Here is a 17,980-nt window from a genome sequence, read left to right on the forward strand (position 1 = left end):
AAGGGATGAAGAGAGCGTAGGCAAAGAACAAACCTCCCTGCTTCCAAATAGTCACCTTGCCACATATGTACACAGAGAAATGGAAATAAATTTTTATTTATTTATTTTTATTATGTATGCAGTGCTGTCCGCAGGCCAGAAGAGGGCACCAGATCACATTATAAATGGTCATAAGCCACCATGTGGTTGCTGAGAATTGAACTCAGGACCTCTGGAAGAGTAGTCGGTGCTCTTAACCTTTGAGTCATCTCTCCAGCCGGAGAAATGAAAATTTTAAGACAAAAATCACACTTTTGAGGCCAGGGAGATAGATCTGCAAATACAGTTACTTGCTACCAACCAACTTGACTCAATCTGATCCCTGGGACTAACACAGTGAAAGGAGAGAAGCAACATCTGTGAGTTGTTTTCTGACCTACTAAGTATAAAGCGTTTTTGTGGGCCAGGCATGAGGGCGCACGCCTTTAATCCCAGCACTCAGGAGGCAGAGGCAGGCAGAGTTCGAGGCCAGCCTGGTCTACAAAGTGAATCTAGAACAGCCAAGGCTACCCAGAGAAACCCTGTCTCAAAAACTGAAAAGCAAAAAAAAAAAAAAAAAAAAGTTTTTGTTTTTTAATAGCTGGGCACTGTGGCACACAGCTTTATTACCAAGATTCAGGAGACAGAGGTAGGTGGAGCTCAATGAGTTCCAGGCCAGTCAGAGCTACATAATGAGATACTGTCTCAAAATATAAAATAGGAAAGCAAGACGGCTAGAAAGATAGATCAGGGGCTGTCTTCCAGAGGACATGGTTCAATTCGCAGTACCCACACAGCATCTCACAACTGTCTCACTCTCAATTTCAGGGTATTTGATGCCCTTTTCTGCCCAAGATCCTGCACGTGAGGCACATAAGTTTACACAACTATACACACATACACATTTTAGAAAAGAATAAATCAACTCAACGTCCGCTTGTTAAGCATGTACTGTGTTACGAACTCCATGTGAAACGTCTAGTCCTACCTTGCATAATACGTCTTCCAATTGCAGGCAATAGAAATAAGCTGCAGTAAGAGCTGCACACAGGAAAGCTTGAGGAAGACTTCAGCAGGTTCCCAGTACAGCTGAGCTGGGCCATATTCTATCAAAAACTCCATCATTTCCACAATCTGCTCATGAGTGTACGAGCACGCCTAGAAGAAGTATATATTATTATAATACATGTAACTGTATCATTTGCTGCTTTCTCAATGCTTGCCAAAAATTTTTAATAATAGCTTCCACAAGTCCTTTTTTTGGGGGGGGGGGCTTGGGAGTGAATTTCAAGACAGGGTCTCTCTTGTGTATCCTTGGCTGTCCTGGACTTGCTTTATAGACCAGGCTGGCCTGGAAATCACAGTGATCCACCTGCCTCTGCCTCCAGTACTTGGATTAAAGGCGTGTGCCACCACGCCCAGCAATTTCCACAATTCTTAAGTCAACAGTCCATATGTAAAGCAGTGTTACATAATGCCTAGTTATTTGTAACAACACACATAATTTTTTTAAAAAATAAGGCGGCTGATTTGTGCCTGTTTATGAAGGTTAGAAAGAGAAAGCAGCACCATGTAAACAGGTATCTCTTCAACTTGTGATTTTTGAAAAATGCAGACACTGATCTTAATCCTGAACCTTTTAATAAGTTCCAAAATGATGAGAGCTACATTTATGCACACATTCTCCCCAGAAAGAAACCGTGCACAGGAGGCAGAACTTGGAGCTCTGCACTGAAGGCAGCAGTCTTACTCATCCTTCAATCCAAACTTTACTTCTAGTGCCAGAGACGCAGTGAGTCAGAGGTGGAAACAAAAAAAGGTCCTTGAAACCCATCAATTACCTCTATTTTCAACTGTTCTGAGTTCATGTAGGGCAGGTGAAAATACAAAGCTGTATATCCTACAGACATGACACTTGTCTCTGTGAATTTCAGACCTGAAGTTGCCGCAAATAATATTAACTTTTAAGACTTGGATCAGGGCCAGGCACAGTGGCACATGCCTGTAATGCCAACACTCAGGAAGCAAAGGCAGGCATATCTCTGAGTTTGAGGCTAGCCCGGTCTGCAGAGCAAGTCCAGGACAGCCTGGTCTACACAGAAAAACTCTGGGGGCAGGAGAGGGGAGACTTTGTCAAGGGTCAGAATGTAGTTAAGTTTTATAGCACTTACCTGGTTTTGATCTCCAACACACACACAAAGAAGCCTAGCTGGGCATGGCGGTGCACATCTTTAATCCCAGCACTCAGGAGGCAGAGGCAGATAGCTCTCTATGCGTTCTAGGCAGCCTGGTCTATAATTAAGAACCTGAGTGATGGCCAGTCTTGGTTGTCAAATTTAAATACATTTGGAATTAACTAAAACCAAATCAGCTGGACATACCTGTAAGAGATTTCTTTTCATAATTAAATCATCTGAAGGGGCCAGGCTATAGTGGCACCTGCCTATAATCCCAGCACTCAGAAGGCAGAGGCAGGTGGATCTCTGTGATACACAGAGAAACCCTGTCTGGAAAAATAAACAAATAAACCATTTAAAGTGGGAAGACCCATTATTAATCTGGATCTTTTTTTGCTTGTTTGTTTCTTTTTCTGGGTTTTTGAGACAGAGTTTCTCTGTGTAACAGCCCTGGTTGTGCTGGACTCGCTTTGTAGACCAGGCTGGCCTCAAATCAGAGATCTGCCTGCCTCTGCCTCCAGAGTGCTGGGATTAAAGGCATGTACCACCACACCCATCTTTTAATCTAGATTTTTTAAAATGTCTTATTTAATTTTTTAATTTATGTGTGTTGATATGAGGGTGTCAGATCTTGGAGTTACAGACAGTTGTGAGCTGCCATGTGGTTGCTGGGAATTGAACCCTGGTCCTTTGGAAGAGTAGGCGGTGGTCTTAAACACTGAGCCATTTCTCCAGCCCTCTTAGTCTGGATCTTTTAAAATAGGAAGATACACCACTAATCCAGACCTTTTGAGGTAGTAAGATCCACCTTAAATATGGGCCATACCTCCTGGGTCAGCCTATATAAACGACATGGAAAAAGAAAGCTCCACATACACACAGTCTAAAAGTTTTTCTTGTTTGTTTTTTAAAAAGATTTTTTTATTTATTATCTATGCATACAGTGCTCTGCCTACATGTACACTTGCACATCACAAGAGGGCACCAGATCTCATTACAGACAGCTGTGAGTCACCATGTAGTTGCTGGAAACTGAACTCAGGACCTCTGGAAGAGCAGCCAGCATCCTTAACCTCTGAGCCATCTCTCTAGCCCCAATCTAAAAGTTTTAAAGTGTACTCTGGAAAGAAAATCTTCTCTCCAGCACCCACAGAGCTTAAGTTGTGTTAAAACAAACAAAAGCCCTCATTATTAGACTAGCTGAATAGAGAAAATATTAAAGCCTAAGCCTCAGAGAATGTTAAAGAAAGGGCACTAACTGGTAAAGAATGGGATCGTGTAACCTGGGGTTGAGATGTGTATGAGAACCTTACTGAGGCTGAGAACTTTGAACCTTCTGAGTTTGAAGGATTTATCTTACCTGAGAAGATATTTATCCCACCTTCATCCCTTGAAATAAATGCCTTTAGGTTTTTGGGGGGTTTTTTTGTTTTGTTTTTTTTAATTAAGAGACAGGGTTTCTCTGTGTGGCCTTGGCTCTTTGTAAACCAGGCTGGCCTCAAACTTAAAGCAATCCGCCTGCCTCTGCCTCCCGAGTGCTGGGATTAAAGACATGCGCCACCACGCCTGGCTGTCTTTTGGGCTTTAACGGAGAAAATTAACTCCTCACTGTATGCTAAACCACAAAGACTTTCCCAGAAGGAGATGCCAAGCAAGTCAATACAGTCCCCAGGACCCACCAATAGTTGCCTCTAGACATATAACCTGGCTAAAGGTTATGCAGGCTCCTAGAAGGGAGGTAAAAGTGTAGTCCATGAGGAACCACACTACACTACTAAACAGCTTAATAAGTTTGCTAATTCATCCACGCATTAAGTCTGGAGAATATGTGTGCAAATGGATTTTTCTTTTAAAGATTTATTTATTATGTATACAATGTTCTGCCTACATGTATGTAATACCTGCAGGCCAGAAGAGGGCACCAGATCTCATTATAGATAGTTGTGAGCCACCATGTGGTTGCTGGGAACTGAACTCAAGTCCTCTGGAACTACTCTTAACCTTTGAACCATCTCTCCCACCTGTGCAAATGGATTTTAAGAGTGTGGGTTAACGGTGAAAGGAACATAAAACTGGATCAGGATGTTTATTTCTGTGGCCTCACTGGGTAGAGATTCTAGGTTTAATATGGGAAGTTCACAGATTAAAAAAGGTGCCAAAAGTTTGTTTAAATGGTTGGCTGAAGCCTCTGTCGTAAGATGGCCTACTGAAAAGGAATGGGAGATGTCTGGTATCCCTTTTCTTAGTGTCGATGAAGGGATTTTAAGGCTGAGGATAATTGCAATGCTAGAACAGATAAGCTGTCTAAAACCTAATCCTCCATAATGGGAAGGCCCAGAAAACATGCCCTTCACTAATTCTATAAGACAGAAAATGCTGGTGGCACCAGCACATGTGTCGAGCTGTTTGTCACCCTTTCCTTACTTATATCAGGCCTTAGGGTGGGAGATATTGCTCTAAGTTAGTAAATGTAATGCAATGGGTTTAACTGGACCTCAAAGTAACAGGGGCCAGGTGGCAACACCTAACTGTTAAAAGCAAGGTGATCATAGTTATTGTAATGGACAGCACAAACCAAGTAGTGCCTATAACGGCCTGATGTGTAACGGGCAGCGAGGGCAGTGATTTTTACAGCAGCATGACTCATACAGACCTTTGGCACTGGCCAGTCAGCCAGTGTTTGCAGACATGAAAGGGTAAGAGGCCTACCGTGTGCGTGATCTGCTCAGGAGGAAACGCTCTCAAATCAAAGATCGTGGCAGAAGAGAATCTCTGCCCATGAATCAATTTACAGACTTAGGCCAGTAAGCAGCTCCACTCCGCAGCCTCGGCATCAGCTCGTGCCTCTAGGTTCCTGCCCTGTTTGAGTTCCTGCCCTGACCTTCTACAACGATCAACAGTCATATGGAAGCATAAGCCAAATAAACCCTTTCTTCCCATGTGGCTTTGGTCATGGTGTTTCATCACATCAATGGTAACTCTAAGACACCCTGTCTCAAAAATATAATTAAGCAACTAAATAAATGACAATCTTCTTACCTTGTATGGAGGTTGAGGGTGAACAAGAATGCCCCCCTCAGTCCTCTGAAGTGACTGCTTGACTTGTTCCAATTTAATGGCCAGATGAGCCTCAAAATACTTTCGCAGAGCCATGCAAGTATGTTTTCCTGTTTGGCGGCTAGCAAATATTTCATCATCACTCAAAAGTGCACCCTGGTCTTCCAAATTTAAAATCTCCAAAGTACTGATCTATTAGTAGCAAACAGATATCAGATTGCCAAGGAGACATGAAAGGACACACAGAAGAGAAAAGTAAAAAGAAACAAAAAAGACTGGTAAATGTTTGCTCAACAATACTGACAAAAGTCAGTCTATTCACATACAACATGCTGATAGTAGTATGAAACAAACAACAACAGCTTCTAATCATGTTAAGATATATATACACAGGGCAAAGGAGATTCTTATAGCCCAGCACTTGGGAGGCTGAGGTAGGAAAATACTAAATTCCAGGCCAGCCATTCTACCTAGAAAATTCAAGGCTAATCTGAGCTATAGAGAAACTCTTAAAAATCAAAAAGGGAAAATAAAAATACACCAGCCTAAAATTGTTGCCATTTGAAAAGATCAAAATTAGCCGTGCACAGTGGTCCATGCCTGTAATCCCAGAACTCAGAGAGGCAGAGGCAGGTAGATCACTGTTGAGTTTGAGGCCAGCCTGGTCTACAAAGTGAGTCTAGGACAGCCAAGGCTACATAGAGAAACTCTATCTTGAGAAAAGATGAAAATTAACCAGACGCAGTATATGATAAGCCACAACTGCATTCCAGCTCCCAGTACCTGGAAAAACAGAGTTAGAAAGCTTGACCCAAATTCAAAAAATATGAGAAAAATTTAAGTTATCACAGCAGCCATCCTACAAAACTACTATATCAAAAAAATAAATAAATAAAATTAAAAATTTAAAAAGCCTAAAGTAGGATGGTAAATCCTCCAGCCACCAAAGAGACACAGAACAGGACTGAATACAACAGTTCAGTGGTACAGTAAATGTTTATGAGGCCCTAGGTTCAATCCTCAGCACCAGAGGAGAAAAGGTTTAAAAAAAAAAAAAAACTTATAAAGGAGGAAAAAAATTGTTTATGAAACAAATGCCCCAAAACACCCACCAGAAATGTTCTCCTAGTTGGGTGCAGAGATGCGTGCCAATGCACTGGGAAGTGTAGGCAGGAGAGGCAGTAGGTCAAGGTCATCCTTAGCTACCAGCAAGTTAAGACCAGACTGGGCTACATGACACCTAGATTCAAACAACTAAAAAGAAATTTCCTTTCTTTTACACGATGTCTTGCAGGATAGCTGAAACAAGCAGGACCCCCTACAGCTAACTGAAGAGCCAGTGGAAGAACCTCACCAAGTTTACCAGGCGACGAAGACCATCATAACGGTCAAAGAGCTCCAAGACAGCCCGAAATGAGAAGCAAATTGAGAAAAACATAGTAGCATGGCAACATCCAGAAGCATGAGAGCATTCCATTAACCACAGGGTGTAGTTCACCACATCAGATAGAACATTGTGAGGATGCATGCAAACCTGCACAAAAAATAAATAAATAAATAAATAAATAAATAAATAAATAAATAAATTTTGACATTTGTGGCAAAGGTATCTTTAAAAATGATGAAAATTTACCCATGTAGATAGAAATGTTTACAGAATACAGTGATTATTCTAAAGTCAGTTCTATTCCAAACCTGAAAACTACCTACATTTAATTAAGCACAACCTATACTTCCAGAGAGGCAAAAAATACATCATTTAATGCTTCTAAATAACTCAGTGCATAAAGCATTAACATCTTGCTTAACAAGTATGAAGTGGCTCAGAAGTTAAGGAAATTTTGTTTTCTTTTCTTTTTAAAGAGTTATTTATTATGTATACGGTGTTCTGCCTGCGTGTGTGCCTGCAGGCCAGAAGAGGGCACCAGATCTCATTACAGAGTTGTGAGCCACCATGCAGTTGCTGAGAATTGAACGCAGGACCTCTGAAAAAGGAACCAGTGCTCTTAACCTCTGAGCCATCTCACCAGCCCCATTCACATTCCTCATATTTTGCATAAGAATTTCATCTTTTCAGCTATGAATTTATTCTTATCCTAACATTCGTCTGTGAATGTGGTGCTTTAAAGAGATGGTCTCCATCAAATCCCATTCTTGTTACCTGAATGGACTAGACTTACTCTTTCCATAGCATCCTGGTTGTAGGACAGGTAATACAAGCACATGGATACACCAGTTGCAGCCATAGAAGGACGAGGAATTTCCAGTAACTTCTGTACTCCACCATGTGCAACAAATTCTGTAGCGAATTTGTTATGAAGCAGGAGAGATGCTAGGTGCTAAACAGTAAGGACATGTGTTACAGTGGGATAGTCAAAAAACAAAATCACAAATCTCTTAGCATAATATTAAACTGCTATAAAGAACCATGTAATTAAAGAATCAGCCTCTCACAAAAGAAAAACTAGAATAGAGGAAAAGGGGAAGAAAGAGAAGAGATAGGAAAAAGAAAAAAAGAAACAGAAGTAAAAGAAAGGTTTAAAACTCTAACAACACCCTCGTTTCCTTCCTAACACAAAAGGTGTTGATCTTTTGAAGACTCGTCAGGGTTGGGAGGAAGGGCAGCAACAGAACCTTGGGCCTTGCTAAGCATGAGCTACACCAGTGAGCTACAGCTTTGGTACACTGAAATTTGGGGGGTTGGGGGGGTGGGGGTTTGGTTTTTTGGTTTTGGTTTTTCGAGACAGGGTTTCTCTGTGTAGTCTTGGCTGTCCTCGACACGCTTTGTAGACCAGGCTGGCCTGGAACTCACAGAGATTTACTTGCCTTTGCCTCCCTGAGTGCTGGGATTAAAGGCATGCACCCAGCACCAGCCGGCACACTGTAGGTTTTTATGCAGGTTAAAAACAAGAACTGGGCCACCTGTAGTATTGTTACTGCCCACCCTTGTAACTAATAAGCCCGTTTTATTTTTCTTAAATAAACTTCTTTTAAAAAAAAGTTTCTAGGGGCTGGAGAGAGATGGCTCAGTGGTTAAGAGCACCACCTGCTCTTCCAGAGGTCCTGAGTTCAATTCCCAGCAACCACATGGTGGCTCACAACCACCTATAATGTAATCTGATGCCCTCTTCTGCAGATAAAGCACTCATATGCAATAAATGAAATAAATAATTCTTAAAATCTTAAAAAAAATCTTTAAAAAAAATAAAAAAATAAAAAGTTTCTACTTCCTCGCTTCCCAAGATGTAAGGAGATGAAAAGCCGCAGCTATTATATTCCTGCTACCGAGGAGCTACACATTGCTATGCCTTCCCTATGTGACGGACTATATTTTATCCCTTCAAACTGTAAGCCAAAATGAGACCTCCCAATCCCAGGACTTGCGAGGCAGAGGCAGGGGGATCTCCCTGAGTCTGAGGCCAGCCTAGTACAGAGCGAGTTCCAGGATAGCCAAGGCTAATACAGAGAAACCCTGCCTGGAAAAACAAACAAACAAACAAAAGTAAGCCCTCCTTCTATTAAAGGAGGAAAGAAAATCAAACAAAGAACAGTGAGCTATGTGCAGCATGGCATGCCCAACCTCAGCAACTCAGTAAGCTAAGACAGGGAACCACAGCTTCAAGGCCAGCCAGGAAACTAGTATGGCCTGGTCTCAAAATTGAATACAAAGTTAAAAGGGCTGAAGGACACAGATTCTTAGTGGAGTACTTGCATAGCATTCAGAAGGCCCCATGTTAATTCTCAGTACCCACAAACACAAAGGTTAATTAACTGGGCTGTGAGCAAGGGCACAATTTTACAATCATTTTATTAGTACATGACTTTGTTTTTTGGTTGGTTTTTTTCTTTTTTTAAGGGTGGGAGGGTTCGAGACAGGGTTTCTGTGTGTAGCCTTGGCTGTCCTGGACTCACTTTGTAGACCAGGCTGGCCACAAACTCACAGAGATCCACCTGCCTCTGCCTCCCTGAGTGCTGGGATTACAAGTGTGCGCCACCCTGCCTGGCCTAGTACGTGACTTTTGCTAACCTTCCCAATTTAATCTTTCATACATAATCAGCTCAGTGTTCTAATCCAAGTTTGGACTTTATGAAGTCCAAACATTTTCTTTTATATTTATTTTCAATATAGCCCTAAACAATTAAAAAACAACAACAACAAAAGCTTGATGGGACAAGATTTCATTGTGTGTCCCACACTGGCCTCCACCTCCCAAGTGCTGGAACCACAGACTCCCAAGAACCACCTTAAACAAAGTATCAAAATAGTAGGATTCTGATGTGTATCAGAAGGCATTTTCAGCCGGGCAGTGGTGGTGGCGCAGGCCTTTAATCCCAGCACTGGGGAGGCAGAGGCAGGCGGAACACTGTGAGTTCCAGGCCAGCCTGGTCTACAAAGTGAGTGCACTACAGTCAAGGCTACTCTAAAAAAAAAAAGAAAAAAAAACCCCAGAATGCATTTTTTAAAACTAAATCTTCTCATTTTTACTAGCCTCTCAGGGTGAAATAACCTGTACATTTTTTGTTGTTGTTGTTGTTTTCTTTCTTTGTTTTTGATTTTCAAGACAGGGTTTCTCTGTGTAGCCTTGGCTGTCCTGGACTAGCTTTGTAGACCAGGCTGGCCTCGCACTCACAGCGATCCACCTGCCTCTGTCTCCGGAGTGTTGGGATTAAAGGCGTGCACCACCACCTAGCTGATCTGTACAATTTTAAGGACAAAGAGTACAAGAAGGAGGATTCTTCCTATTTCTGACCCAGGGGCCTCAAGAGAGCTGGGGCTCCCCCTCCTGCTTCCAGAACAGACAGTACAGATTTGCAGTTACATACTAGAGGAGATAAGGTCAACGGCACCACTAACAGGCAGGGATACACCCTCTTAAGAAGCTCAAGGCCTAGAACTGGACTAAGCCTTAACATAAAACTCAAATCCCGTCCTTCATTTTTCTTTTGGGGGGTGTCATACATGTTTATCATTCCTCTACCCAATTCTCTCAAGAAGAACCTAAACTAAGTATCCAGTCCCAGTAACTTGGGCCACATGAATGGTTGTCTCATGTCATTACCATACCACCATGACAATTCACCATCACCTAGGTGTAGCAACAGAATAACCAGGCTTAATGTTTATTACAAAACCAAATTATATTCTGGTCCTCATCACCTACAAACCCACCTCACCTCACCCTGTGAGTAGATCCTGTCTGTTTTCTCTCTTTTTTGATAGTTCCGTCCTGGAACTTGCTGTGTAGACCAGGCTGGCCTCTAGCTCGGAGATTTTCCTGCCTCTGCCTCCTGAGTGCTCATATTAATGGTGTGCGCCAGCATACTCAGACTCAATTTTCTTTTAACCTATTTTCTATTAGATTCAATATCTGTCCCTTCTCTTACAGAACGTGAATCTTCCTTTTGAACAAAATGATACACCCAGATATAGACAGACAGATAGAAAATAGATACATAGACATTTTCCCCCCATGACAGGGTTTCTCTGTGTAGCCTAGGCTGCCCTTGAACTCTATTTGTAGACCAGGCTGGCCTCAAACCCAGAGATCTGCCTGCCTCTGCCTCCCCAAGTTGTTGGTTAAAGGCATATGCCACCACTACCCAGTTCACAACCAGATTTGTGTGCATGTGCACAAATAAGAGAAAAACAGGCCAGGCGGTGGTGGCACTTGGGAGTCAGAGGCAAGCAGATCTCTGAGTTCGAGGCCAGCCTGGTCTACAGAGTGAGTTCCATGGCAGTCAAGGCTACACAGAGAAACCTTGTCTCAAAAAACAAATAAACAGAAAGAGGGGGGGGGGGGAGAAACAGAATGAATACTGTTCAAGGTATTATGTGGGTACCCAAGGAGAGTATCCTATATCCTGGAGCTGAAGATACAAGCAATTACAAGTTGTCAAATATGAGTGCTGGAAACCAAACTTGGTTTGGGGTTTTTGCATTTTCTTTTGGTTTTTCAAGGCAGGGTTTTCTGTGTAGCCCTAGCTATCCTAGAACTCACTCTGGGGACCACGCTGGCCTCAAAGTCACAGAGATTTGCCTGCCTCTACCTCTGAAGTACTGGGATTAAAGACGCACACCTGCACACACACTGCCTGGCCAAACTTGGTATTTTTAACTGCTGAGTCATCTCTCCAGCTTCAATTTTGTTAAGAAAAGTTTTTTTGGGGAGGGGGCGGGGAGAGGCAGGGGGGGTTCTCTGCTCGTTCATATTTTATTATCTTTTTATCCCTTATATAATTTTGTATAGAAACAGATGAATGACAATACCCATTGTAATTTCAAAGGATCAAGCAAACATCCAAAGCCACTCTCCAACTTCATCTTGTTCAAAATCAATGTTATAACTGGATGCAGTATTTCTGGGCCACTAGACACAGCTCCGACCTCCAGTGCCATTTCACTGTTCAAGTTATAACCACTGAGTGCCAACAGATAGACAAACTGACAGAAAGACAGACAGACAAGACCCAGACACGTGCACACAACCACCACACATACTAGTCTATTTCTGTCTGATCTCATCCAAACTTAAAGTGTCTAGGGACTAAAGGAGATACTGTTTGATACTGGTGACACGTGGGTTCACTTAACAATTTTAGAATTTAAAACCAGGCATGCAGTAGCTCACAAACATAATCGCAGCATCAATGAGGCAAGAAGGCTGCTGTAAGCTGGAGGCCAAACTGATCTAGATACAACGAGGTCCATGCTAACCTTGCCAAAGACTGAGACCCTGTCTCAAAAATAAATAAAGGAAATGTCAGTTTCAGGAGCACTATATTTTCAAGTGTGGAAAAATCACAGGTAGCCAGCTGACACTACTGTACTAAGCTCGCTGAAATTGAGTCTCATAAGCATCAGTACTAATAAAATACTCAGTTTTTGAGAACTTTACCTTGAGTGCCTCAAAAGTCAGCAGGACATCATTAGTCTGTTTCAGATCAATATAAAACATCATCAACTCTCGGGATCCAAGTTGCATGAATATGGGAAGTAACTGAAATGAGGACCAAAAATAAGTCTTAAATTTTGGCTTTTTCACATTCTCTGTATTTTATGAAGGAATAATATTAAAGAAATGAAACACCCCCACATAAATATGTTCATATGTTCACATATCATGTTTGTATGAATACGTTTTGATCAAAAGAACCTTCACGAGGAGTGACCTGCTTAAGACCGTATTGAGATGAAGACCTTTCTGGATTGGAGTTAAGACTGTGTCATGGGGTCAGATACAACATAAAAATCCCTAGAAGTAAACGTAAGCGTCCCAGAGATGAGCAGTGCCCTATCCCAACAGCTTACCTCCTGATACTCTCCTAGAGGGGTCAAATACTGGAGAATAAGTCGTTGCTCAATAGCAGGAGTCATAGGATAGAGGGTATAATTGGTGCCAATCACCCAAGGGGACATTTCTGACCAGCTACTATTAGACAGCTCAACGAACACACGGTCTGGGTCAGAAGATGAGAAGCCCAGCTTCTGCTTGGCCTTCCTGAAGTTCTCTCTGTCGCCATGCTTGGCTGACTTGCTCTTCTTCAATGCTCCTTCCTCAGGCTTAGTTGCTGAGTTCACTCTACTACTGGTCTTGTGACTTGAGTCAAGACGAAAGGAGATCTCCATATCTCTAGAAGCATCTTGCTCTCCATCCACAACATCTACTGCCATGTCACCATAGTCCATATCCACAGCCTCCTCATCCAGAGGCAACAGCGGTTCTGAAGAGAGCTTCCGTGGACTAGGGCGCTTACTGTCCTGCCGAGAAGCCACTTCCTGAAGCTGTAGCTCCCTCAGTCTGCGAAGCACGATTGCTACCTGACAGCAATCATTTGAGAAGGAGGAGTTATTTATTCTGAATTAGAATTCACATGATTCTTATTACATAAGTTGTCTTATGGTTTGTTTTGAGATTAGAATCTCTCAAATGCTAAGGATTGTAGGCCCATGCCACCACAAACCATTTATTATGCATTATTTCCTATTAAAGAGAACGAAATACTCATGCAGTTAGCCCAATGCTTGGAAACAATAAAGATTTGGTAAGTGTTGATTTGATTCCTGTAATTTGATGAAATAAGCTATGACTAAAATTCTAGTGTAAGCCAGGCATAGTGGTGCATGCTTTTAATCCCAGCACTCAGGAGGCAGAGGCAGGCAGATCTCTATGAGTTCGAGGCCAGCCTGGTCTACAAAGTGAGTCCAGGACAGCCAAGGCTACACAGAGAGACCCTGTCTCAAAAAAAAAAAAAAAAAAGGTCTTCTTTAAATTATATCTGTTTTTTTCCAGAAAACCCAAACCAGGAGATTTACATATAAAGCACACCAAGGTAGACTAGACTACCCATCACACTTTAAAAGGCAGAAGCTAGATTTAGCTATAACCCTTTTGCTTTGAAAATCAAGACTGAAGGTATAAGAAATTTACTGACTACACAATGAATGGCATAGCACCTATATAATCTAGGTTCCAGGATCCTTTTTGAAACCATTTCTTTTTTTGGTGTTTTTAGACAGGGTATCTCTGTGTAGCCTTGGCTGTCCTAGACTCGCTTTGTAGACCAGGCTGGCCTCAAACTCACAGAGATCCTTCTGCCCTCTGCTCCCAAGTGCTGGGATTAAAGGCATGAGCCTCCTTTTGAAACTTTTTAAGATTTATTTATTTACTATTTGTACAGTATTCTGCCTGCATGTATGTCTGCCCACCAGAAGAGGGCACCAGATCTCATTATAGATGGTTGTAAGCCACCATGTGATTGCTGGGAATTGAACTCAGGATCTTTGGAAGAACAGACAGTGCTCTTAACCTCTGAGCCATCTCCCTAGCCCCCTTGGAAACCTTTTAAGTACATGCTTTTGGAGCCAATACTAAAAAGTAGTACTTGTTCAGTTGAGTACAGCTATATGCCTGTAACTTCCACTTGGGAAACTGAAGCAAAAAAAACTACTGCAAATATGAAGCTAGCCTGAGCTACACATAGTGAGTTCAAGGCAACATTGGTTACCCAGAAAGAGAATGTCTTTTTTAAAAAATTTTTTTTCACAAACAAAAAGAAATAGTAAAGCAATAAAGAGTGCTAATGCAGTACTACATTAAAAGGGTGTTTCAAGGGCTGGAGAGATGGCTCAGTGGTTAGGAGCAATGGCTGCTCTTCCAGAGGTCCTGAGTTCAATTGCCAGCCACCACATGGTGGCTCACAACCATCTATACCCCCTAATACCCTTTTCTGGTATGCAATGTACATGCAGATGAAACACTCGTCTCCATAAAATAAATAAAATCTTTTAAAAATAAGATAAAAAGGTGTTTCAATAAAAACAAAAACAAACAAACAAACAAAAAAGCAAAAAACAAAAACAAACAAAAAATAGAGCCAGCCAGTAGTGGTGGACTCCTTTAATCCTAGCAGTGAGCCAGCCTTGTCTACATACAGATCTAGTTCCAGGACAACTAGAGTTGCACAGTGAAACCCTGTCTCATTAAAAACAAAAAAGAAGGGGTTTGAATCTAGAATTCAATATCAATTGTATTTCTATTTTTAATACCCAGATTTTTAAAGATTTATTTATTTTACATATATGAGTGTTCTATCTGCATGTGCACTTGCATGCCAGAAGAGGGCATTAGATCCCAGTATAGATGGTTGTGAACCACCTATAGACATGGTTTCTATGAATTAAACTCAGGACCCCTGGAGGAGCAGACAGTGCTCTTAAACCACTGAGTCAACTGTCCAGTTCCAAATTGCATTTCTTTTAAAATTAAAATTTAGAATAGTAGGTAAATGAAAAGTAGATGAGAAAATTAGTAATAGAGCCTAGCAACATGTTAATAATCCATTCAACAGCCAGGGCTACTACAGAGAGAAGCCCTGTCTCAAAAGACAAAATAAGGGCTGAAGAGATGGCTCAGAGGTTAAGAGCACTGACTGTTCTTCCAGAGGTCCTGAGTTCAATTCCCAGCAACCATCTGGTGGCTCACAACCATCTATAATGAGATCTGATGTCCTCTTCTGGCCTGCAGGTGTACATGCAGGCACAGCACTGTAAACATAATAAATAAATAAATCTTTAAAAAAAAAAAAAAGACAAAGAGCCGGGCGTGGTAGCACACGCCTTTAATCCCAGCACTTGGGAGGCAGAGGCAGATGGATCGATGTGAGTTCAAGGCCAGCCTGGTCTACAGAGCGAGTCCAGGACAGCCAAGGTTACACAGAGAAACCCTGTCTCGAAAAACCCAAAACACAAAAAAACAAAAAAAAAAAAAGACAAAACAAATATAATAACCCATTCAAGTAGTACAGATTCAACTACTCATTACATTCTTTCAACTTTGCTGTATGTTTTTAAATCTTCAAAACACACCAGGTGTTGATAGTGCACCCCTTTGATCTCAGCACTCAGCAGGCAGAGGCAGGCGGATCACTGTGAGTTCAAGGCCAGCCTGGTCTACAAAGCAAGTCTAGACCAGTCAAGGCTACACAGAGAAACCCTGTCTCAAAAAAACAAAAAAAGGGGGGAAAAAATGAGAAATGAGAACGGGACATAGACAATGGTTTATGTCAACAACCTTGACAAGATTTAAAAAAAAAAAAGTCAAAACTCTTTTACTATGGAAAAAAAATTTTAAGTGCTGATAGAACTATTTTGAGGGGTTTTGTTTGTTTGTTTGGTTGGATTGTTGTTGTTATTTGTTTTCCAAGTCAGGGTCTCTCTGTGTAGCCCTGGCTGTCCTGGACTCACTTTGTAGACCAGGCTGGCCTCCAACTCACAGTGATCCACCTGCCTCTGCCTCCTGAGTGCTGGGATTACAGGCGTGAGCCACTGAGCCAAGTGTAGTATAGGTTTTTGATAAGATGTAACTTTTCAGATTCAGGCAGCAAATGTGCAACAACTCCTCCTAAGATGGTCCTTACCAGCTGTGAATTTTCGTCTCTGTAGTTGGCAGCAATATCTTGATTTTCCATAGCACCTCCCAGTAGTCCTGTAGAGTATGTCCTCAGTGGTTGGTCAGCCTCTCGGGCCCATTTAAAAAGATTTTCAACAATTCCTTCCTATATAGTAAAGGACAAGAAACATATAATTCAGAAAGGGCCTATTTTCATAACTAAAATTATAAACCAAGGTTTCTGTCTTACTGAGTACTTCGGTGGTGGGCTAGAAATGCTTCAGGCATGAAGAGAGCTTACTGAAGCTGGCCGTGGTGGGCCACGCCTTTAATCACAGTACTTGGGAGGCAGAGGCAGTGGGTCTCTAAGTTTGAGGCTAGCCTGGTCTATAGAGGGACAGCCAGGGCTACACGAAGAAACTCTGTCTTGAAAACCAAAAAATAAAAAAATAAAAAGAGAAGAGAGAGAGTCTGAAAAATACTATTTCACCCAAATAGCAGGTAGTTGTGTTACTGTTTTGCTTCTGTTGTTTTATGTAGACAAGGTGGCCTTGAACTCCAAATTAGCAAAGAATGATCTTGAACTCCTTAACCGTCCCCACGCTGAGACTGCAGCCCTATACCAATGCTTCAGTAACTTTTTTTGTCCACCTATAGCAACTCTGCTACTTAATTAAGAAAAAATTAACTACTGTAGTAACATATATCTTAATAATTCAGTCCACTCAATTAAAAAAAATGACTTTTTTCTACCGAGTACCTTTTCTTGAAAGACAACTGCAGTTTCTAGTCCTGGCATGATGTCCAGTAGCAGTCTGCAAGCTGCAGTATTTAAAGGGGGCTCTCTACTTGTCATCACATACGCATTCACCAGCTGTAAAAAAAAAAAAAAAGGGAAGAAAGAAAAACAAAGGGAAAGGAATGAGACTAAAAGAAGTGTGGAGTCCATGACCAATGTATACCTCATTCATATAGAAACATTAAAATGAATCCCATCAATTTGTATAAACACTATGTGTTAATTACAATTTTTAGCCAGGCCCAATGGAACACGCCTTTAATCCCAGCACTTGTATGGCAGAGGCGCGTGGATCACTGTGAGTTCGAGGCCAGCCTGGTCTACAGAGTTCCAGGACAGCCAAGGCTACACAGAGAAACACTGTCTCAAATAAGCAAACAAAAAATAATAATAATAACAATTATATATTTTATTTATGTATTATTTTTTATTTTTCAAGACCAGGTTTCTCTGTGTAACAGCTCTGGCTATCCTGGAACTCACTCTGTAAACCACGATGGCCTCAAACTCAGAGATTCACCCGCCTCTGCCTCACTGGGATTAAAGGCATGGGCCACCACTGTCCAGCTAATAAATATAACTTTCAAGAAAGGCATAAAGAAGTCCTATTTGTTTGGAATTCAATTCAATCAAATTAAGGAAGTGTAATAAATCCTTAATATACTCTATGGCTTTTTGGGGGGTGAGGAGAAAGAGGGTCTTATGTAGCTCAACTTGACCTCACACTGACTCTTTCTCCTTCCGCAGCCAAGTGCTAGGATTACTTACAGACATGACTCATCACACTGGCTCTCATCGCTTTCTACCTCTAACTCCTAATATCCATAATCTCTTGAGCTCCTGCCATTTTCAGGAAGTGTGAGAGGAATGTGTACATAGCATGAATACATACTCTTATTTACTCTTTGAAACAGACAAAGGACCTTCCTAGGCATTCACATATCACAGCACACAACAGTTTCAGTGCTGTCATACCCTGGATATCACTCTTACTTTTCTATTCAGGAATCCAAGAGACCATAACACTCTGTTATTAACAC

At 41.6% G+C, this 17,980-nt stretch overlaps 1 protein-coding gene across 6 annotated transcripts in view; it reads right to left on the reverse strand.

Annotated features, from left to right (window-relative positions):
* The window catches only part of DCAF1 (DDB1 and CUL4 associated factor 1), a 69,953-nt gene that overhangs the window by 30,330 nt on the left and 21,643 nt on the right, over positions 1 to 17,980 (reverse strand). For all 6 annotated transcript variants that reach the window (XR_014773596.1, XM_084752571.1, XM_084752570.1 and 3 more), the window contains 8 exons: positions 16,902 to 17,015; positions 16,170 to 16,307; positions 12,562 to 13,071; positions 12,149 to 12,250; positions 7,433 to 7,591; positions 6,607 to 6,786; positions 5,235 to 5,444; positions 1,007 to 1,176 (listed from right to left, as the gene is read on the reverse strand). Coding sequence is in view for 5 of the 6 variants with exons in the window: in XM_084752571.1 (XP_084608697.1) it covers positions 1,007 to 1,176; positions 5,235 to 5,444; positions 6,607 to 6,786; positions 7,433 to 7,591; positions 12,149 to 12,250; positions 12,562 to 13,071; positions 16,170 to 16,307; positions 16,902 to 17,015 (1,583 nt within the window). In the remaining variant the exon portion in view is untranslated. The remainder of the gene's footprint in view (positions 1 to 1,006; positions 1,177 to 5,234; positions 5,445 to 6,606; positions 6,787 to 7,432; positions 7,592 to 12,148; positions 12,251 to 12,561; positions 13,072 to 16,169; positions 16,308 to 16,901; positions 17,016 to 17,980) is intronic.

The sequence above is a fragment of the Acomys minous genome (assembly GCF_964271855.1).
Source record: "Acomys minous genome assembly, chromosome: 13".
In the NCBI taxonomy this organism is placed as follows: Eukaryota; Metazoa; Chordata; class Mammalia; order Rodentia; family Muridae; genus Acomys; species Acomys minous.